This window comes from Haematobia irritans, chromosome 1 (assembly GCF_050003625.1).
Source record: "Haematobia irritans isolate KBUSLIRL chromosome 1, ASM5000362v1, whole genome shotgun sequence".
NCBI lineage: Eukaryota > Metazoa > Arthropoda > Insecta > Diptera > Muscidae > Haematobia > Haematobia irritans.
Window position 1 is genome coordinate 43,195,673 of NC_134397.1, and position 24,224 is coordinate 43,219,896.

General features: G+C 30.3%; 1 protein-coding gene across 4 annotated transcripts in view; it reads left to right on the top strand.

Annotated features, from left to right (window-relative positions):
- gpp (DOT1 like histone lysine methyltransferase grappa) overlaps positions 1 to 24,224 on the top strand; it is a 189,793-nt gene that overhangs the window by 135,645 nt on the left and 29,924 nt on the right. For all 4 annotated transcript variants that reach the window (XM_075290107.1, XM_075290106.1, XM_075290108.1 and 1 more), the window contains exons 3-5: positions 10,284 to 11,973; positions 18,664 to 19,247; positions 19,329 to 19,504. In XM_075290107.1, the coding sequence (XP_075146222.1) occupies positions 11,695 to 11,973; positions 18,664 to 19,247; positions 19,329 to 19,504 (1,039 nt within the window). In that variant the 5' untranslated portion in view covers positions 10,284 to 11,694. The remainder of the gene's footprint in view (positions 1 to 10,283; positions 11,974 to 18,663; positions 19,248 to 19,328; positions 19,505 to 24,224) is intronic.

The window sequence follows — 24,224 nt, forward strand, 5'->3', positions numbered from 1 at the left end:
TTTCTATAGAAAATTTTGTCAAAATTTTATTTCTATAGAAAATTTTGTCAAAATTTTATTTCTATAGAAAATTTTGTCAAAATTTTATTTCTATAAAAAATTTTGTCAAAATTTTATTTCCATAGAAAATTTTGTCAAAATTTTATTTCTATAAAAAATTTTGTCGAAATTTTATTCCTATAGAAAATTTTGTCAAAATTTTATTTCTATAGGAAATTTTGTCAAAATTTTATTTCTATAGAAAATTTTGTCAAAATTTTATTTCTATAGAAAATTTTGTCAAAATTTTTTTTCTATAGGAAATTTTGTCAAAATTTTTTTTCTATAGGAAATTTTGTCAAAATTTTATTTCTATAGGAAATTTTGTCAAAATTTTATTTCTATAGAAAATTTTGTCAAGATTTTATTTCTATAGAAAATTTTTGTAAAAAATGTTATTTCTATAGAAAATTTTGTCAAAATTTTATTTCCATAGAATTTTTTTTTGTCAAAATTTTATTTCTATAGAAAATTTTGTCAAAATTTTATTTCTAAACAAAAAAAATTGTCAAATTTTATTTCTATAAAACATTTTGTCAAAATTTTATTTCTAAACAAAAAAAATTGTCAAAATTTTATTTCTATAAAACATTTTGTCAAAATTTTATTTCTATAGAAAATTTTGTCAAAATTTTATTTCTATAAAAAATATTGTCAAAATTTTATTTCTATAGAAAATTTTGTCAAAATTTTATTTCTATAGAAAATTTTGTCAAAATTTTATTTCCATAGATTTTTTTTTTTGTCAAAATTTTATTTCCATAGAAAATTTTGTCAAAATTTTATTTCTATAAAAAATTTTGTCAAAATTTTATTTCTATATAAAATTTTGGCAAAATTTTATTTCTATAGAAAATTTTGTCAAAATTTTATTTCTATAGGAAATTTTGTCAAAATTTTATTTCTATAGAAAATTTGTCAAAATTTTATTTCTATATAAAATTTTGTCAAAATTTTATTTCTATAGGAAATTTTGTCAAAATTTTATTTCTATAGAAAATTTTGTCAAAATTTTATTTCTATAGAAAATTTTGTCAAAATTTTATTTCTGTAGAAAATTTTGTCAAAACTTTATTTCTATAGAAAATTTTGTCAAAATTTTGTTTCTATAGAAAATTTTATTTCTATAAAAAATTTTGTCAACATTGGAGAGGAATATTTTGCAAAATCTACCAAAACTTCAAGAATTCTACCAAACATTAAAAAACTACATTTTTGGTAGAGCACAGAGATATTTTATGCTGTTCACTTAGCGTTCCCACTGCAGTAGGAACCCTGAGCTCTCTACTACCTTAGACCTGACATTGCTTCTGAATAGCGGCCTCATCAACAGCGACTTCTCTGCCCTATCAATTCATTCGTCCAATTATATCCATTCGTCCATGTTAGATCCATTCCTCTCAATCTTCAATTCTAGGTATAATATATTTCTGCTTATCGTAATAAACATCGCTAGTCACCTTATAGTCCATCTCGCTATAACGTTCGGCAAGAAGTTTCGTATGCCTGCAAACAGTGCTTTTAATCCTCGCGATAGTCCTTGTGGCTGTGGTCCTCATATCAGTTATGTTCGATATCTGATTTTGGTGGTTCGCGATTGTCCACCAAACATGGCAGCAGTGTTGCCAGTATTTTTCTCGCTCTTGTCCCCAAAATCCCCAATACATTTTTGATATTTTTTTGTTTTTGTGGAAAAAATAAAGAAAAAGGAAATGAGCACAGCCAGAAAATCAGTAATAATTTAAAAATAAATAAAAAATTAAAAATGTTGTCAAACCAGCTTGCAAGTTGCAATAAGATCAAGATTTCGATCCTCAACTCCAAGAGACCGGTGATCGTCTTCTAAATTCTTGAGAGAGAATTTAACGTAAATTTACTTCTAAATATTCAAGTATTAAAATTGAATGGTTGATCAATATTAAGGTGAATTATCTTCATAAATTCTGTATTTATCGAATATATTGAACACTGATTACACAGAAAAATTTCCGTAGTTAAACTAACGCAAAATTTAGCTTATTTTTATTGCAAAAAAATTATTTGTTTGTAATTCAATTTTATTATTTTTTGCGAAATTTTCCACAGTCCAATGAACTTTTCGTTTTTTAAGTATGTCTCAAACATTTTATGAAATAACGCGAGTATAAAGTTCAATGACCGTACACATAAGTTCATTCTTAACTAAAACAAATGAAAATTTTCGTACGATTCCCAAGAATAGTAAGAATGAACTACTGTATGGTTAAAATGGTCATGATTTGGCGCCAATGATTTTCTTATTTACTTTTAGTTAATTTTTTTCTTCAATGAGAGGGAGTAATTTCGAGAACAACAGTTAAAAAGTACAACATGGTACTAAATTTTCCTTGTTTTAATAACACTTCGTGGAAATCTCAAAACATGGAGTACAAAATAGCTAATTTTTCGCGCGAGTTAGATCATTCTTCCTATGAAACAGTTTACTTTTTTCGGTGTACGAGGGCAACGAGTCTGAAATGATTTTGCAATTGTAGAAAAATATCTAAGCCAAACTGAGTAAAATTAAAAATAAAAGAGCTTGGGCCCCCGAAATAAAACCCTGTGGCGGTTTGCACCCTTTCGTATGCCGTGGAATAAAGACCAGCATAGTCTTCTTTTTGAAATGTTGACGAACCACTGGACTTCTTTTGTAAAAGTGTAGAAATTTGATGTTATTTTTGTTATGCCAAACGGATTTCGATAAAATCCCCACCAAACCCCCAAGTACCTAACTCAGAAATTTCGTCCAAATTCACGAAAAAATAAAATATAATTTGGGGAAAAATCCCCAATACTGGCAACACTGCATGACAGTCATTAGCAGCCACAGATCTTGCAACTGCAGTATAAATCCAATTAAAACGGGAAGAATGCATTCCCATCGATCCCCAACTAATTTTTGACAAGAGTACAATGCCACATAAACCTCCTTTATGCGGGTTGTGTTATTTTCCATTCAGTTCTTAGTCCAAGATAATTCCCAACTATCTTGCTGATTACGAGATACTCAACTTTGGTCCTTGAAATTCAGAATCATTGTATCCAATGATCTTTCTTCTTCTAGTGAAGAGTACCAGTTCTGTTTTTCCAGGGTTCACACACAATATACATATCCTGGTTCAGTCTGAAAGTTACTGTAAAGCCTCACTCAAACCATCTAAGATCTTATCCAGGAATTTTTTCCAAAACCTATATTACAATGTCATTCGCGTATGCTACTACACACAAAAAAATTTCACGAAAATTTTTCCAATTAAAATTTTAATTGAGTTTTAAAAAATATTCAATTAAAAATTTAATTGATTCAACAAATTTTTTAATTGAAACAAAAATCAATCACAAAAATAATGGTATCAATTAATTTTTTAATTGGATCAATTAACTTTTTAATTGACCTTCAATTAATTTTTTAATTGATTCTATCATTTCTGTGATTGAAGACATTTCAATTAAAAATTAATTGGATCAATTAATTTCGTGATTGAATCAGAAAAACATTTTTTTGTGTGTACCTACTAGATTCCTATGCCGTTCAGATCAATTAAAACCCGATAAATTCTTGTATTATCAAAGGCACCTTCAATATCCAGGAACGCTGCCAGTGTATAGTCACCGTATTTTCTCTGTATCTCTTTATCTCTTTATTTACCATTCCACTGGCCACCGATTCATAAACCATATTTTGCATTATATTTCCATTATGACAGAAATTATTGAAAATAATCATTTGTTATTGCATAGTTGTTGCCTTTTTGTGTGTTATTAAATTACAGTCAATTTGTTGATGATTTGATACCTACAAATACCATATACCGAGAGTAATAATAAATGTGTGTAGTACACTAATGTATACATGCAAAATTGCACACATGTACTCACTCGCACACATTGGTATTTTTGCAAATTACATTTTCTGTGTATGGATGTGTAAATACCGCCAATTTTGCTGATTACAATTTATGTGTATGTTACAAATTATTCCTGTGTTTTATTTTTATTTTTATTGTTTTTTTTTTTTGCTTGTCAATCGCTTGTTATTTTTTTTGTGCTGATTCTGATTTCTCTCTAGCTATAGATACGTAGCACGATGTAGAAGTTTGCAATAGACGACTTACTAGGTTTTTGACCTTGACATAAAATAGAAATGTAAAATAATTTTTAGCAAAAACAAATGTCGAAAAATAGAATAGAAGCAAAAAAGTTGTCATAATTAAAAAAAGATATATATTTGTATGAGAATACTAATGAGCATTATGTATGGATCGATTCGATTATTAAGCTTTAGCACATAAAGGTGGGTGCTATCAGGTCTGTTTTATTTTGGAAGTAGATGTAACTTTTGTATGAGCTATTCGGAACCAGATTTGTCAATAATTTGCTGGCTCTTGTCCCCAAATTAGAACGCTTTCGACCCCAAAAATCCCCAATTTAAATTATGTTAACCCTTCAATGCGTACTGTATCTTTTAAGATACAACCAGAAAAAAAACGTCGAACGTCTGTAAATTTTGACCGAATTCTACGAAATCAAGTTTGTTGCATTTCAAACATCATAACGCAGTTGTAAAAAAATATGTTTTTCTTTTCGGAAAATCTATAGTACTTTTGTGTAATCTGAAATCAAAATTAAAAAATCAAATTTTGTCCGAAAATTAAAAAAAAATGGAAAATAATTAATATTTACCTCAGATAGAAGTAATGTTGATAAAAAATCTATGTATGGAGAATATCTCTAATCTCTAATAAATTCAAATTATTTATTTGTAAATAAAAACTTAGTTTAATGCGCACTCTATCTTTTAGGATACAACCATTATTTTTGCAAAAAAAAAACAAATTAGAAAAAAAATTTAAAAATTTGAAATATGTGCTATGCAGATGTTCTTTTTTCTGTTCGAAGGAATCTGTGTTATTGTGCATTTAAGGTTTAAATAAAAAAATTATAAAGTATTAGAGCTTAATTGCTTGTGAGCTGCAAGATCAACTGTTTTATAGAAATTTTTCTCAAAATTATTTTTTTTATAGAAAATTTATCTTTATAAACAATTTTGTTACAATTAGTCTTTTATAGAAAATTTTTTAGATATCTTATATAGATTTATTGACAACTTTGTGAAAATGGTTATGATTTGGCGCCAATGATTTATGTCTTTACTTTTAGTTAATTTTTTCTTCTATGAGAGGGTGTAATTTCGTGAGTTGTAGTTAAAAAGTACACCAGGGCTCTACACTTTCCTGGTTTTAACAACGCTTTGTGGAAATGTCATTTTTCACACGACGTATGTACTTCATTCTTGCTATAAATAACACAGTTCACATATTTTCTGTCTGGATGCAACTTTTGTATGAGCTATCCTGAAACAGTGTTGCTAGTAGTTTTCTGGCTCTTGCCCCCAAATTAGTACGCTTTCGACCCCAAAAATCCCCAATTTGAATTAATATTCCCCACACAATTTGCTCCAATAAATTTTTAACAAATTTTTCAAAAAAATCAAAATGTTTTTTTAAATAAATAAAATATTTTTTATAGAAAATTTTGTGAAAATTTTATTTTTATGGAAAATTTTGTGAAAATTTTATTTATATAGAAAATTTCGTCAAAATTTTATTTTTATAGAAAATTTTGTGAAAATTTTATTTTTATAGAAAATTTTGTCAAAATTTTATTTTTATAGAAAATTTTGTCAAAATTTTATTTTTATAGAAAATTTTGTCAAAATTTCATTTTTATAGAAAATTTTGTCAAAATTTTATTTTTATAGAAAATTTTGTCAAAATTATATTTTTATAGAAAATTTTGTCTGAATTAAATTTGTATGGAAAATTTATCTTTTCCATCCTTCATTTGACAAAAATGGGGAAAAATGTAATCGTCATTGAACATATTATTGCACTTCTAATTTAGTGTTTTGGTGGAAATTCGAACATACTACACCCACCTTAACTCAGAGAACCACGAATAGATTGAGTGCTCTATTCATGTACAACCTCGGTTGCTAAGTTTAATGATGTCAAATTAGCTATTTTATAATTAGATCTAGATATTTTGAATGTAATAATCTCTAGATGATTTTTATCAGCTACAAAAAATGGGACATTAGAGTGTTAAATAGATCCCGAATTTTTTTTATTCTTTACTAAAGACCAATATTACAAACTATGAAAATTCCGTCGTAATTTGTAACCTATATTTTTAAATACAGCAAACACACCCACTTTTTACTTGAATTTAATTTAGTTTTTTGGTGGAGAAATCGGACATAGTACCCGCCCCTTGATAAGCGAGAAGTTCACCACCGTTGGTATCACAATGAACTGAATAGTCTAAGTTAGGCTGACATATCGGGCTGCCAATATACCTAACCTAACCTAACCCGCTATAATTCAGAGAGCCACTAATAGATTGAGTTCTCTATCTATATACAGCTGGCCTTGGCTGCTAAAATCAGTGTTGTCAATTTAGCTATTTTATAACTAGATTTAGCTGTTTTTGACGTTCAATTGCTAGATGTGATGAACCTCAGACGATTTTTATCAGCTATAAAAAAATACAGAGGGTTATAGAGGATTTAAAAAATCCCGAAATTTTTTGATTCTTAACTAAAACCAATATTACAATTTATTAAAACTCCGTCATAATCTGTAACCTACATTTTTACATACAGCAAACACACCCACCTTTTCCTTGAACTTAAGTGATTTTTTTTCTAAGCTATAGACTATGCACTTCAAAGAATTAATTATAATCTGACATTGTATATATGTGTGTATGTATATATATTTTTGTATTACAAATATTCTCATGAATACACATAACGTGATTTATTCGTCATTGTGCAATATTTTCATGGTCACACACAAATTGTTTATTTTATACAATATTTATATTTCTTTATATATATTTTTTGTATTTGTTGTTAGTCATTTGTTTGCTATTATTACAATGCTTTCAAATGCTACTATCTCTACAAATGCAACAAAAATTTACCAAGTTAGTGGTTAGAATACAAATCTTATATAGAGAGCTTGTGGTACAAGCCAAAAAAAAAAAAATATTAACGCAAACGAAATTCTATTCGAAACTTTAAAGAACTCTAAATAACAATTTAATTAATGTTTAGCTAACAAATTAAAATCATAATAATCTAGGCATAATAAATCAACGATTAAAAACGTTTGAACAGAAATATATTTTTTGTGATATTTCAAATGGGTAGAAATTGTAAAACTATTGTGATAATGCTAGTAGACAATTTTTATCGGATTTGTAATTGAAAACACTTTCATATTATTAAAATGCAGAAATGGTAGATTTACTACCATTACTGTTTGGTAGAATTCTTGAGAGGTAGAGGTACTTAACTCATTTTCTATAGAAATAAAATTTTGACAATATTTTCGATTGAAATAAAATTTTGACATAGTTTTCTATAGAAATAAAATTTTGACAATATTTTCGATAGAAATAAAATTTCGACAAAATATTCTATAGAAATAAAATTTTGACAAAATATTCTATAGAAATAAAATTTTGACAAACAAAATTTTCTAAAGAAATAAAATTTTGACAACATATTCTATAGAAATAAAATGTTGACACAATTTTCTGTGGAAATAGAAATTGTGAGAAAATTTTATATAGAAATAAAATTTGGAAAAAATTTTCTATAGAAATAAAATTTTGCGAAAATGTTCTAAAGAAATAAAATTTTGCGAAAATTTTCTAGAGAAATAAAATTTTGACAACATATTCTATAGAAAAAAAAATTGTGACAAAATTTTCAATAGAAGTAAAAATGTTTACAAAATTTTCTATAGAAATAAAATGTTCACAAAATTTTCTGTTAAATAAAATTTTGAAAAATTTTCTATAGAAATAAAATTTTGACAATATTTTCTATAGAAATAAAATTTTGACAAACAAAATTTTCTAAAGAAATAAAATTTTGACAACATATTCTATAGAAATAAAATGTTGACACAATTTTCTGTGGAAATAGAAATTGTGAGAAAATTTTCTATAGAAATAAAATTTGGACAAAATTTTCTATAGAAATAAAATTTTGCGAAAATGTTCTAAAGAAATAAAATTTTGCGAAAATTTTCTAGAGAAATAAAATTTTGACAACATATTCTATAGAAAAAAAATTGTGACAAAATTTTCAATAGAAGTAAAAATGTTTACAAAATTTTCTATAGAAATAAAATGTTCACAAAATTTTCTGTTAAATAAAATTTTGAAAAATTTTCTATAGAAATAAAATGTTGACAAAATTTTCTATAGAAATAAAATTTTGACAAGATATTCTATAGAAAAAAAATTTTGCAACATATTCTATAGAAATAAAATTTTGACAAAATTTTCGGTGGAAATAGAAATTTTGACAAAATTTTCTATAGAAATAAAATTTTGCGAAAATATTCTATAGAAATAAAATTTTAAGGCAATTTGCTATAGAAATAGAAATTTTGACAAAATTTTCTAAAGAAATAAAATTTCGAAAAAAAATTCTATAGAAATAAAATTTTGCGAAAATTTTCTATAGAAATAAAATTTTGCGAAAATTTTCTTGAGAAATAAAATTTTGCGAACATTTTCTATAGAAATCACAATTTTGACAAAATTTTCAATGGAAAAAATGTTTGACAAAATTTTCTATAGAAATAAAATTGTGACAGAATTTTCCATAGAAATACAATGTTGACAAAATTTTCCATAGAAATAAAATTTTAACAAAATTTTGCAAAAATTTCTATAGACATAAAATTTTGCCAAAATTTTCTATAGAAATAAAATTGTATAAATTTTTAGAAAATTTTCTATAGAAATAAAATTTTGCGAAAATTTTCTATAGAAATAAAATTGTGACAAAATTTTCTATAGAAATAGAAATTTTTGACAAAATTTCTATAGAAATAACATTTTGAGAAAATTTTCTATAGAAATAAAATTTTGCGAAAATTTATATAGAAATAAAATTTTGACTAAATTTTCTATAGAAATAGACATTTTGACAAAATTTTCTATAGAAATAGAAATTTTGACAAAATTTTCTATAGAAATAAAATTTTGCGAAAATTTTCTATAGAAATAAAATTTTTTTTCTATAGAAATAGAAAATTTGACAACATATTCTATAGAAATAGAAATTTTGACAAAATTTTCTATAGAAATAGAAATTTTGACAAAATTTTCTATATAAATAAAATTTTGCGAAAATTTTCTTTAGAAATAAAATTGTGCGAAAATTTTCTATAATTTTCTATAGAAATAAAATTGTGACAGAATTTTCCATAGAAATACAATGTTGACAAAATTTTCCATAGAAATAGAAATTTTGACAAAATTTCCTATAGAAATAAAATTTTGCGAAAATTTCTATAGAAATAAAATTTTGCCAAAAATTTCCATAGAAATAAAATTTTGCCAAAATTTTCTATAGAAATAAAATTTTGCCAAAATTTTCTATAGAAATAAAATTTTGCCAAAATTTCCTATAGAAATAAAATTTTGACAAAATTTTCTATAGAAATAGAAAATTTTGACAAAATTTTCTACAGAAATAAAATTTTGACAACATTTTCTATAAAAATAGAAATTTTGACAAAATTTTCTATAGAAATAAAATGTTAAGACAATTTGCTATAGAAAAAGAAGTTTTGACAAAATTTTCTATAGAAAAACATTTTGAAAAAATTTTCTATAGAAATCGAAATTTTGACAAAATTTTCTATAGAAATAAAATTATTCAAAAATTTTCTATAGAAATAAAATTGTGCGAAAATTTTCTTTAGAAATAAAACGTTGCGAAAATTTTCTATAGAAATAAAATTTTAACAATATTTCCTATAGCAATAAAATTTTGACAAAATTTTCTATAGACATAAAATTTTGACAAAATTTTTCAATAGAAATAAAGTTTTGACAAAATTTTCTATAGAAATAAGATTTTGCGAAAGTTTTCTATAGACAAATAAAATTTTGCGAAAATTTTCGATAGAAATAAAATTTTGTGAAATTTTTCTATAGTTTCCTTTTATTTAACATGAAGCTAAATAATACAATTGCAATTTATTTTTTTATATATATCACTCATTATTACTTTTCTTTTCATTCATTTTTTCATTTTTTTCATTTTTTTTTAATTTTTTAATATATATTTTATAATAAAATCAATATTTTCCATATGATTTTGACATTTCCCCATTCTCTATATCTTATTTCAGACTCTCTTTCGTGCTCATCATATATAAAAACACACAAAAGCAGGAATTATAACCGGATATTAATATTCAAAAAATAAAATAAAATCACTGAACTAAATGTATATATGTATTAACAAAGATTTTGACAAGAGAAGAAGAGGAAGATTGTAGCAAAAAAAAAAAACACATGAATAGTTCGCTCATTATTTTGGACCAAATTTATAAACGCAATGTATACGGCTGTTTACAACAAATCTAAAGATAATTTTTCGCTCATTAAAATGATGTATTTGTACGAAAATGTATCGATATCTTAATATCCAAAAAAATAAGAGAAGAGCAAAATTACGAAATTATCATCAATTGTTGTTATATTTCGTTATAATTATTAAAGAAATTGTAAATGTTTGTAGTGCCGTGTCAACGTCATCGCCACCGCCATTATTACCGTTAAAAACTATACCGCAGCAAGCAGGTGTCAACGCTTACGTAGCGTTTGATGCCGGTATGAATTCATGGTCCATCCTCTCCACAAGAAATAATCGTGCGTCGTGTATATATTTTCAATATAATAAAATTTTGCAATTATAACGCAAAATAAAATTTAAATAAAAAACTCTTTAAAAATACACCAATATAAGAAAATCGAAAAGAAAAATAATAATAATATTAATAAAAAATAGCAATAACTCACATAACGCTTGTTAAAACGTAAAAACGTAACCCCAAAAAAAAAACCTGCCATCATTACGTAAAACTGATTCAAACCCTATTTTATTTTGTTATATAAATTAATTTTATATCCATTTATTAAATACCTTATTGTGTTATACATATAACGTATATATACCATATTTCGATAATTTATTTTGCTAACCATACAACAACAATATAAATTAAACAAAAATACGCAAAATTATAATTTTATTTTGAATTAAAAATAAATAAATAAAAAATAGAATTATTAAATAATAACAACAACAACCAATAACAAAACGTAACAAAAAAACTGCCTTGATATACCCAGAAAAAAAAAAATTAAAACAACAAAAAATCGAATCGTTAAACATTTTTGAACACTTCAATACAAAGAAACCAAAACCAACACCCACCGAGAATCCCGGGCTTGAACCATAAAAAGCCAACTACATAAGGTTATTTATTGTCATCCGTCAAAGGACAAACCCAGAATAATAGAGAATCCTTTGTAAAGCATCGTTTTTTTCTTTCTTGTAATAAGAAACTCAAGAAAATCCTCTATACTCTCTATACTCGTTCGCTGATTATTTGTGGAACAAATTTGTTTGCACTTTCCTTAAGTGGAACAATACATACATCTTAGCCGCTCCCCGTCATAATTCTACTGTATCTTTGTTTTCCCATTACAATTGGCCAATCTGTGGTGGATTATTTCGTTTTCCAGTAAAGAGATATGGCAACACCTCAAGTCAAAGACTTGGTGTTGCGTTCGCCCGCTGGTTCATCAGAGGTCATAACATTCTCATGGCCCCTACAAGTTGGCACCGGCCAAGATCGTCATGACAATGGCATCGATATTATTGATACAATTAAATTTGTATGCGATGAACTGCCCAGCATCTCGTCGGCCTTCGAGGAGATTAATCTTAATCATATAGACACTGCCTGTTATAAGACTATGACAAATCTTGTCGATCGTTTCAATAAAGCTGTTGACAGTATTGTTGCATTGGTAAGTATATATGTATTTTATAATAAATATCCCATATCCTTAGAGTATTTTTTTTTTCAATTTTACATTATTTTATGTATATATCCTATTGATAAAATGGAAATTATTTTTATTCTAATTTGTTTTACGGCTATTTTATCAGAATTACCAAGCAAATCCTAACTTCCTCGATCATTGGTTGGCAATTCAGGAAAGAAAAAAAGCCCAATAGAAGCAAAACATGCATGAGTGTTGCCAATACTTTTTCTGGCTTTTGTCCCCCAAATGCTTCCGTCCGCAAAAATCCCCAATTAAAATTTAAATTCCCCACACAAAAATACACATAAATTGTTAACAAGTATTTATGAAATAAAATTAAGAAATGGGGCAGGCATTAAAAAACTTGTAATAATTTAAAAATTTTGAAAAACATATAAAATTTTTGTCATACCAGGTTGCGAGTTGCAATAAGATCAAAATTTGAAAATACTCCAGGAGACCGGTGATCGTCTTCTGGGACTTTGTTTATCATGTATTTATGAACGAAAATTTACTTATAAATACTCAAGAAATAAAATTGTGTGGTATATCAATTTAAAGGGGAACCATATTCATAATTGTTATATTCCTCACGAAATGATTTCACATTTGTAGAAAGATGTTTGAGTTAAATTATAAATGAGCTCTTGGGCCCCCAAAAACAAAATTCCATGTACGTTTCTAGTGCAAATTCTCCATTTGCACCCTTTTGTAAAAAATCCCCAAGATTTATGGAAAATCCCCAACAAATCATCAAGTCCCCAACGCAAAAATTTCGTTACCATCCATAAAAGAATTGTCCCCAATTTTGTAAAAAAAATCCCCAAAAACAAAATTCCATGTACGTTTCTACACACAAAAAAAAATTTTCTGGTTCAATCATGAAATTAATTGATCCAATTAATTTTTTAATTGAAATGTCTTCAATCACAGAAATTAAAAAATTAATTGAAGGCCAATTAAAAAATTAATTGATCCAATTAAAACATTAATTGATACTATTAATTTTTGTGATTGATTTTTGTTTCAATTAAAAAATTTGTTGAATCAATTAAATTTTTAATTGAATATTTTTTAAAACTCAATTAAAATTTTAATTGGAAAATTTTTCGTGAAATTTTTTTCTGTGTAGTGCAAATTCTCCATTTGCACCCTTTTGTATGCCGTGGAATAAAGAGGTGCAAAATTTTCTTTTTGAAAATTTGACGATTCGCTGCGCTTCCTTTTTAATAGCGTAGGGCGTACACTAAGTTTATCATTATATCCACGAAAAAAATATCCCCAATTTGCGGGGAAAATCCCCAATACTGGCAATACTGTTTACCACAGTTTTACAAGTATTGCCAACTTAATACAAATTACTCTAATTTAGCGCAAGGTGACCTGTGGTATCAACCAAATCTGAAAAGTATCATCCAAATCGGTTCAGATTTAGATATAGCTCCCATATATGTGCATTGATCGATTGATTGATTTTCCCAAAATTGCCCATAATACTCTTATTAACCAATGTTGCTCAAATTTCAAATGTACATGTATTAGCCGATCGTATTTAGACTTACATGTGGCTATTACATAAATCTATTGCCCTATTTTCAGAAATTTGGATTTATTATCCACACTAATTAAGCGATTTCCTCTTTTTATACCCTCCATCATAGGATGGGGGTATATTAACTTTGTCATTCCGTTTGTAACACATCGAAATATTGCTCTAAGACCCCATAAAGTATATATATTCTGGGTCGTGGTGAAATTCTGAGTCGATCTAAGCATGCCCGTCCTTCCGTCCGTCCGTCTGTTGAAATCACGCTAACTTCCGAACGAAACAAGCTATCGACTTGAAACTTGGCACAAGTAGTTGTTATCGATGTAGGTCGGATGGTATTGAAAATGGGCCAAATCGGTCCACTTTTACGTATAGCCCCCATATAAAGGGACCCTCAGATTTGGCTTGTGGAGCCTCTAACAGAAGCATATTTCATCCGATCCGGCTGAAATTTGGTATATGGTGTTGGTATATGGTCTCTAACAACCATGCAAAAATTCGTCCACATCGATCCGTAATTATATATAGCCCCCATATAAACCGATCCCCAGATTTGGCTTGCGGAGCCTAAAAGAGAAGTAAATTTAATCCGATCCGGCTGAAATTTGGTACATGGTGTTGGTATATGGTCTCCAACAACCATGCAAAAATTGGTCCACATCGGTCCATAATTATATATAGCCCCCATATAAACCGATCCCCAGATTTGGCTTGCGGAGCCTCAAAGAGAAGAAAATTTCATCCGATCCGGCTGAAATTTGGTACATGATGTTGGTATATGGTCTCTAACAACCATGCAAAAATTGGTCCATATACGTCCTTAATTATATATAGCCCCCATATAAACCGATCCCCAGGTTTGGCTTGTGGAGCCTCTAGGAGAAACATATTTCATCCGATCCGGCTGAAATTTGGTACATGATGTTGGTATATGGTCTCTAACAAACATTCCAAAATTGGTCCACATCGGTCCATAATTATATATAGACCCCATATAAACCGATCTCCAGATTTGGCTTGCGGAGCCTCAAAGAGAAGCAAATTTCATCCGATCCGCCTGAAATTTGGTACATGGTGTTGGTATATGGTCTCCAACAACCATGCAAAAATTGGTCCACATCGGTCCATAATTATATATAGCCCCCATATAAACCGATCCCCAGATTTGGCTTGCGGAGCCTCAAAGAGAAGAAAATTTCATCCGATCCGGCTGAAATTTGGTACATGATGTTGGTATATGGTCTCTAACAACCATGCAAAAATTGGTCCACATCGATCCGTAATTATATATAGCCCCTATATAAACCGATCCCCAGATTTGGCTTGCGGAGCCTAAAAGAGAAGTAAATTTAATCCGATCCGGCTGAAATTTGGTACATGGTGTTGGTATATGGTCTCTAACAACCATGCAAAAATTGGTCCACATCGATCCGTAATTATATATAGCCCCCATATAAACCGATCCCCAGATTTGGCTTGCGGAGCCTAAAAGAGAAGTAAATTTAATCCGATCCGGCTGAAATTTGGTACATGGTGTTGGTATATGGTCTCCAACAACCATGCAAAAATTGGTCCACATCGGTCCATAATTATATATAGCCCCCATATAAACCGATCCCCAGATTTGGCTTGCGGAGCCTCAAAGAGAAGAAAATTTCATCCGATCCGGCTGAAATTTGGTACATGATGTTGGTATATGGTCTCTAACAACCATGCAAAAATTGGTCCATATACGTCCTTAATTATATATAGCCCCCATATAAACCGATCCCCAGGTTTGGCTTGTGGAGCCTCTAGGAGAAACATATTTCATCCGATCCGGCTGAAATTTGGTACATGATGTTGGTATATGGTCTCTAACAAACATTCCAAAATTGGTCCACATCGGTCCATAATTATATATAGACCCCATATAAACCGATCTCCAGATTTGGCTTGCGGAGCCTCAAAGAGAAGCAAATTTCATCCGATCCGCCTGAAATTTGGTACATGATATTGGTATATGGTCTCTAACAACCATGCAAAAATTGGTTCACATCGGTTCATAATTATATATAGCCCCCATATAAACCGATCCCCAGATTTGGCTTGCGAAGTCTCCAAGAGAAGCAAATTTCATCCAATCCGGTTGTAATTTGGAACATGGTGTTAGTTATGATCTTTAACAGACGTGCCATTCGATCCGGTTCAAATGAGGAACGTGGTGTTAGTATATGGTCGCTAACAACCATACCAAAATTGGTCCAATCACACAAAAATTGGTCCATATCGGTTCATAATCATGGTTGCCACTAGAGCCAAAAATAATCTGCCAACATTTTATTTCTATAAGTTCACCAATGTGGTATCACAATGGACTGAACAGTCTAAGTGAGCCTGATACATCGGGCTGCCACCTAACCTAACCTAACCTTATTTCTATAGAAAATTTTGTCAAAATTTTATATCTATAGAAAATTTTGTCAAAATGTTATTTCTATAGAAAATTTTGTCAAAATTTTATTTCTAGAGAAAATTTTGTTAAAATTTTATTCGGTTCATAATAAAATTTTCATCATTGTCAAAATTTTATTTATATAGAAAATTTTGTCAAAATTTTATTTCTATAGAAAATTTTGTCAAAATTTTATTTCTATAGAAAATTTTGTTCAAATTTTATTCGGTTCATAATCATTGTTGCCACTCGAGCCAAAAATAATCTACCAAGATTTTATTTCTATAGAAAATTTTGTCAAAAGTTTATTTCTATAGAAAATTTTGTTAAAATTTTATTTCTGTAGAAATTTTTGTCAAAATTTTTCTTTCTATAGAAAATTGGTCCAATCACACAAAAATTGGTCCATATCGGTTCATAATCATGGTTGCCACTAGAGCCAAAAATAATCTACCAACATTTTATTTCTATAGAAAATTTTGTCAAAATTTTATTTCTATAGAAAATTTTGTGAAAATTGTATTTCTATAGAAAATTTTGTTAAAATTTTATTTCTGTAGAAAATTTTGTCAAAATTTTATGTGTACTTTGTCAAACTGAATTATATACGTATTGGATCGATCTTTTTTGATTTAATATATACCACGTATGGACTTACATACAATTTAGAAGATGGTGTTAGGAGGTTTTAAGATACCTTGCCATCGGCAAGCGTTACCGCAACTTAAGTAATTCGATTGTGGATGGCAGTGTTGCTACGCAATCCATGATGGAGGGTACATAAGCTTCGGCCTGGCCGAACTTACGGCCGTATATACTTGTTTAATAATGTACTCAATATTACCCAGCAAAAAAAGAGCTTCCAAAGAAGTAGTTTGGATCCCCAATCTGTGATCCGGAAGTAGTGCAAATTTGGATCATCTCCAATGAATTTTACATGGGCTTGTCATAGGACGGAAGTACTCCCTTTTTTTTTGGGAGCCACCATGGTGCAATGGTTACCTTGCCCGCCTTGCATACACAAGGTCGTGGGTTCGATTCCTACTACGACCAAACACGGTGGTCAGCGGTGGATTATCCCACCTCAGTAATGCTGGTGACATTTCTGAGGGTTTCAAAGCTTCTCTAAGTGGTTTCACTGGAATGTGGAACGCCGTTCGGACTCGGCCATAAAAAGGAGGTCCCTTGTCATTGAGCTTAACATGGAATCGGGCAGCACTCAGTGATAAGAGAGAAGTTCACCACTGTGGTATCACAATGGACTGAATAGTCTAGGTGAGCCTGATACATCGGGCTGCCACATAACCTAACCTACTCCCTTTTTGGATCCTTTGCATTGCTTTAGAAGTTGTGCCCTGGAAGTTAATTTGAATGAAGAAATTAAAAAAAGCGAAAAAAAAATGTTTCCAAACAATTTCATTTTTTTTTCATCCATATGTTTTATTACACTATTATTTTCCTATTATCTAATTTTTACAATTTGAAATACTTTTTCGCTTTCAACCAGGGATTGAACCTGGGTTTACTGGCACCATAACAGAATGCCTTAGCACACTCAGCCACAAACGCCATTGAACATAAAGCGTCTAAAGGTCAATTCAAATGTTTGTGATATTATCGTAATACGACACCAAGGAATAACATTCTAATTGCTTCTCGAGATGTTCTTTATTAGTATGAACGAAAAAATAAGAAACGCAGGTTCAAATCTCACCAGCGGCAATTTTTTTTATCAAATGTTTTTCTAAAAAAATATTTTTTTATATTATGCATCGTTTTTATTTGTTATTTTCGGCATATATTTTCGTATAAATATATTTTTTTCCATTAAAAAAAAATTAAAAATTCTCGTAATTTGCAAAACCTTCTCAAAAGAACTTCCATGAAAGCGAAAAAGTCAAACGGCACAGGTTCAAATCCCAGCGGGGATGAAATTTATTTTTTTTATTATTATTTTTTTACTTTTTTATTAATTTTCTATTTTTTCATTTTTTTTATTAGTTTTCTATTATTTTGTAAAATTTAATTGTCCAAAATTTGCACTTAAAATAGCCTGATTGCGTTCTTTCTAATACTTGTTCACAAGGACTGCATCGGAAGTAGAAAAAAATCATTGGGGGATCCCGCGATGCTCTTTAGAAGAAATGTTTGTGGACTTGTCCAAAAGGACTGCATCGGAAGTGGAAAAAAATCATTGGAGGATCCCGCGATGCTCTTTAGAAGAAATGTTTGTGGACTTGTCCAAAAGGACTGCATCGGAAGTTGGAAAAACTCGATGGGGGATTCTGGGATGGGCTTTAAAAGAAGTGTTTGTGGAACAACTTCCAATTTTTTTTGCTGGGTATAGTAGCATACTAACTCCGTAGGTTCAGAATCAACTATAGCTGCTAATATCAGACAAATCCATGCAGATTGTGATAAAACTCCCACGTACCCCGTAATGTTATTAAATATGGAAATGCGGTTTTTCCCCCAAACCTATAACCTATGATACCCCACAAACAATGTTCACTAATTCAGTAGGGGTGGTTTAGGGTATGATATAGTCGGCCCCGCCCGACTTTCTACTTTACTCACTTGTTATATTTATATTATCGTTTTTTTTTATTAATTTACTTATTATTATTATTATATTTTGTGAAAAATTGTCTAATTGTAAATTTTCTTATCTTAATTTTTCTTTTACCAGGAAAAAGGAACCTCACTGCCCGCGGAGCGTCTCAATAAATTCGCCCATCCCAGTCTTTTAAGACACATTTTACAATTAGTCTACAATTTTGCCGTACTCGATCCCGATAAATTGAACAATTATGAACCCTTTTCACCGGAGGTTTATGGTGAAACCTCATATGAATTGGTTCTACAAATGATCAAACATGTGAATGTCACCAACGATGACACATTCATTGATTTGGGTTCGGGCGTGGGACAAGTTGTCCTACAAATGGCCGGTTCATTTCCCCTTAAGACATGTATTGGTATTGAAAAGGCCGATACGCCAGCCCGTTATGCCGAACGTATGGATATGTTTTTTCGTCAATTTATGGCATGGTTTGGCAAACGTTTCTGCGAATATAAACTCTTGAAGGGAGATTTTTTGGTCGATGAACATCGTGAGAAAATAACCAGCTCTTCATTGGTGTTTGTAAATAATTTTGCATTCGGACCGAATGTTGATCATCAGCTTAAGGAAAGATTTGCCGATTTGAGAGATGGTGCCCGGGTAGTGTCATCGAAATCATTTTGTCCTTTAAATTTTCGTATAACAGATAGGTAAGTTGAAATTGGAATTTAATTTAATTTCCTCGAATATGTAAATAAATGACGTTGTTTATTTCTTTCTTTCTAATATAGAAATTTAAGTGATATTGGAACAATTATGCATGTCAGCGAAATACCTCCCTTAAAGGGTTCTGTATCATGGACCTGCAAACCGGTTTCATATTATCTTCATGTTATCGATCGTACAATATTAGAGCGTTATTTTCAACGTTTGAAAACCCAAAAAGGTGCTGAAAACGATCATGTGGGTAAGTTGTGGCAATTAATTTAATGATCCTGGGTCATCACATTTTCTACGCAACGAAAAAAAAACCCCCAAAAACAAAGACAATAACTTCTTCGTTCGCAAATAAACCAAGAAAGCCAATGCAAATTGTTATCCATCCGAAACTTCGCATCATTACAATATGCTGTTAACTTCCAAACAAAAGCTGAACAAACAAAACATTGTACATCATCTTCACGATATTCAAAAAAAAAATATTTTTTTTTTTGAGTTTCTTCTTTGTTTCGAATAATTTTAAATTATTTCCTACTCATTTGTTTTTTTTTTACTTTTTATTTTCGAACTTGCAATTGTTTTCATATCGAAATATTGAATAACTTGTATCGATTTTCAATGCATTTTCGAAATAAAATCAATTTTTTTTAAACAATTTTCACCAAATTGAATGACAAAATTGTGTTCCAAAATTGGATTTAAATACTTGTTCGAAAATTATTTATTTATTTAACAAATAATATTTATATCTATATATAAAATTAAGAGTATTTCAATTGTGTGTCACTACAAAAATGGATTAATGTACTCAATTTTAGTTTTTTTATGACAAATTATCTAAGAGAGATCATCTTTTTATAATTTTCCCACATAAAAAAATTCTGCTAATAATAGCATTTATTTATTGTTTTTCAACAGAGAAATTACTGCTATTTTAATTTCATTCTGCTGTAAAAGCAACATTTTTGCAATTTTTATCAAACTTACTGCAAAAAAGTCTGTAGTTTGCTTGTAAAGGGATATATAAAATTCGGTTTTATTTTGTGTAGTTTTTGAAACAAATTTAAATTTTGAGATTTTTGTTTGGTTTGAGGTCGTTTTTCATTATTTTATTCTTTAAATATTGCTATTCTCGGATATTTCGATATAGCTTCGCTGAATATGTGTAGCAGGATATTATCTATAAAATATCATAATTTAAGTATTTAACAATATTAACTTTCACAATGTTTGCTAACAAAAATAAAAAAATAATATATATACATTTTACAAAGTAATAGACTTTCTCCTTACAAAGCTCATGCCTAACTTATTGATTCACTTAATTGTATTTGTGATATTGTATTAGAGATTTCTGCAAATCTGTGCACAGTGGTATGTGTCGGTTTTGCGATTCATGCGTTACAAAACCTGAAGCCAAACGAAAAATTCCAAAATTGTAAGATTCCAAAAATCAACTAAGAAAAATTAATTTTTTATACCCTAAACCACATAGAGGTCAGGGTATAATAACTTTGATCTGCCAAAAAAATGTGCCTACCAGAAATATGGATTTTAGACCCCATAAAATATATAGCGATTGACTCTGAATCACCTCCTGAGTCGATCTAGCCATTGGTGTCCGTCTGTCCGTCCATGCATTTATTGTTCGCTGGATTCCGGTCGCAATTTTTAACCGATTTTGATGAAATTTGGTATATGGTGTTTTTTTTTTTTGCATTAGGACGAACGCTATTGAAGTTGGAAAAAAATCGGTTCAGATTTAGCTATAGCTCCCATATATATGTATCGCCCGATTTCGATAAATGGGGTCAGATTTTTTGCATTTACTAACCGATCGGCGTCAAATTCGTCACAAAGTAATCTAATTGACCACTCTTTAAGTGTGCCAAATTTCATCGAAATTGGTTCAGATTTAGTTATAGCTCCCATATATATGTATCGCTCGATTTTCCCAAATTTGGCCATAAGTCCCTTATTTATCAACCGATCTTACTCAAAGTTGGCCGAATCTAATTTTATACAGTACTTATTATATGTGCAAAAAAATCTTCGATATCGGTTCAGATTTAACTACAGCTCCCATATATATGTATCTCCCGATTTTCCCAAATTTGGCCATAAGTCCCTTATTTATCAACCGATCTTACTCAAAGTTGGCCAAATCTAATTTTATACAGTACTTATTATATGTGCAAAAAAAATCTTCGAAATCGTGTCAGATTTAACTAAAATACTTTTTTTACACCTGTGTCGTCAAGTTCTATGTCTAGCTTTAATGTTTTCCACATATGGACAGGGATGATGTCCTCGGTTTTAGAGGTATCGATGAGAATGAGCTTTTTTGTGCAATAAATAGAATTAAGTCCAATGCTATTGGTGCTGATTCTGCTCCTATTAGATTTATAAAATTAGTGTACCCATTCCTTTGTCACCACATACTACATGTTTTTAACACGATTCTTATCACAGGCAAATTTCCAGAGGCTTGGAAGCTCGCGAAAGTTTTTCCCCTTCGAAAAAAGGGAACTTCGGGGACGCTATGTTCGGATTACAGACCCATTTCCGTCTTACCTGTGCTTTCTAAAGCATTTAAAATAATTTTAAAGGATCAAATATGCTCCCACTTGAACAATCATTCATTGATAGATTGTCGTCAGTCTGGTTTTAGGAGACATCATAGTACGACTTCATTTATGATTCACCTGACGGACAAGATAAGAAGGTCAGTGGACTCTAGATATCCGGGGATCCTGGCAATATTAGACTTAAGTAAAGCCTTTATTCTGTTGATCATCATGTTCTTCTAAGGAAATTGTACGAACAGTTTAATTTTTCTTATTCTTCGTGTAAGTTAATATCTTCGTTCCTGTCTTGTCGGTCTTAGTTTGTCTTGTCCAGAGATCGCATATCGTCGACACGTGAGGTAGACTGTGGTGTTCCGCAGGGCTCTATAATTGGCCCGATTTTATTTATGTTATACGTAAACGACTTGCGTGACTGTGTTTTTAACTTGGAACTGAGTATTTTTGCGACCGACATTCAGTTATTTTGTTCTTCTGTCTCTTCTGATTGCATAAGTGATCTTGATACTGACATTGGTCGGATTTGTGACTGGTGCGGTGTAAGTTTTACTAGTCACATAACTCATGTATGTTCTAAAGTTAACTTTACTCTTATGCGTCTTTACAGTCTCAACGTTGTTATGCCTGAAACAGTCAGATTTAGGCTGGCCCATGCACTGCTTATGCCAAGCTTACATTATGGTCTTGAAGTTTACACAGGCACTAACTATATTAATTTACGTAAACTTAATATTTGCTTTCACAGCATCTTGAGATTCGTTTATGGCAGGCATGCTTGTCATAAGTATGGAATGTATGCTTCTCGTCTCTTAGGTTGTTCGATTGACAACTTTTTGCGATTTAACAAGTTGGCTGATAAGTCCCCGGTCTAACAAAGAAAAACACATTTTTTTTGTCAAAATTTGTTTTTATTATTCAACATAGTTCCCTTCAAGAGCGATACAACGATTATAACGACCTTCCAATTTTTTGATACCATTTTGGTAGTACTCCTTCGATTTTGCCTCAAAATAGGCCTCAGTTTCGGCGATCACCTCTTTATTGCAGCCAAATTTTTTCCCTGCGAGCATCCTTTTGAGGTCTGAGAACAAGAAAAAGTCGCTGGGGGCCAGATCTGGAGAATACGGTGGGTGGGGAAGCAATTCGAAGCCCAATTCATGAATTTTTGCCATCGTTCTCAATGACTTGTGGCACGGTGCGTTGACTTGGTGGAACAACACTTTTTTCTTCTTCATATGGGGCCGTTTTGCCGCGATTTCGACCTTCAAACGCTCCAATAACGCCATATAATAGTCACTGTTGATGGTTTTACCCTTCTCAAGATAATAGATAAAAATTATTCCATGCGCATCCCAAAAAACAGAGGCCATTACTTTGCCAGCGGACTTTTGAGTCTTTCCACGCTTCGGAGACGGTTCACCGGTCGCTGTCCACTCAGCCGACTGTCGATTGGACTCAGGAGTGTAGTGATGGAGCCATGTTTCATCCATTGTCACATATCGACGGAAAAACTCGGGGGTATTACGAGTTAAAAGCTGCAAACACCGCTCAGAATCATCAACAAGTTGTTGTTTTTGGTCAAATGTGAGCTCGCGCGGCACCCATTTTGCACAGAGCTTCCGCATATCCAAATATTGATGAATGATATGACCAACACGTTCCTTTGATATCTTTAAGGCCTCTGCTATCTCGATCAACTTCATTTTACGGTCATTAAAAATCATTTTGTGGATTTTTTTGATGTTTTCGTCGGTAACCACCTCTTTCGGGCGTCCACTGCGTTCACCGTGCTCATTTCACCACGCTTGAATTTTGCATACCAATCAATTATTGTTGATTTCCCTGGGGCAGAGTCCGGAAACTCATTATCAAGCAAAGTTTTTGCTTCCACCGTATTTTTTCCCTTCAGAAAACAGTATTTTATCAAAACACGAAATTCCTTTTTTCCATTTTTTTTTCACAATAACAAAAGTTGCTTCACAAAAGACACTCTATCTCACAAATTAATTGACTTGCAGACGTCAAATTTTGACACGAATCATTTGAAGGTTGGTACTATATAAAAATAATATGCATTTAATACTAGCGACGCCATCTATATGTCAGACCGGGGACTTATCAGCCAACCTGTTATATGTATCGCCCGATTTTCACAAATTTTGCCATAAAACCCTTATTAACCGATCTTACTCAAATTTGGCTTACTCTAGTCTTCTATAGTACTGACTATATGCGCAAAATAGGTTCAGATTTAGATATAGCTTCCATATATATATGTAGCGCCCGATTTTCAAAAAATTTCCCCTTATAACCTTAATTTTTGACCATTGAGGCCTCTTACTCAAATTCAGCACAAGGTAATCTCCTGAAATATCCACCAAA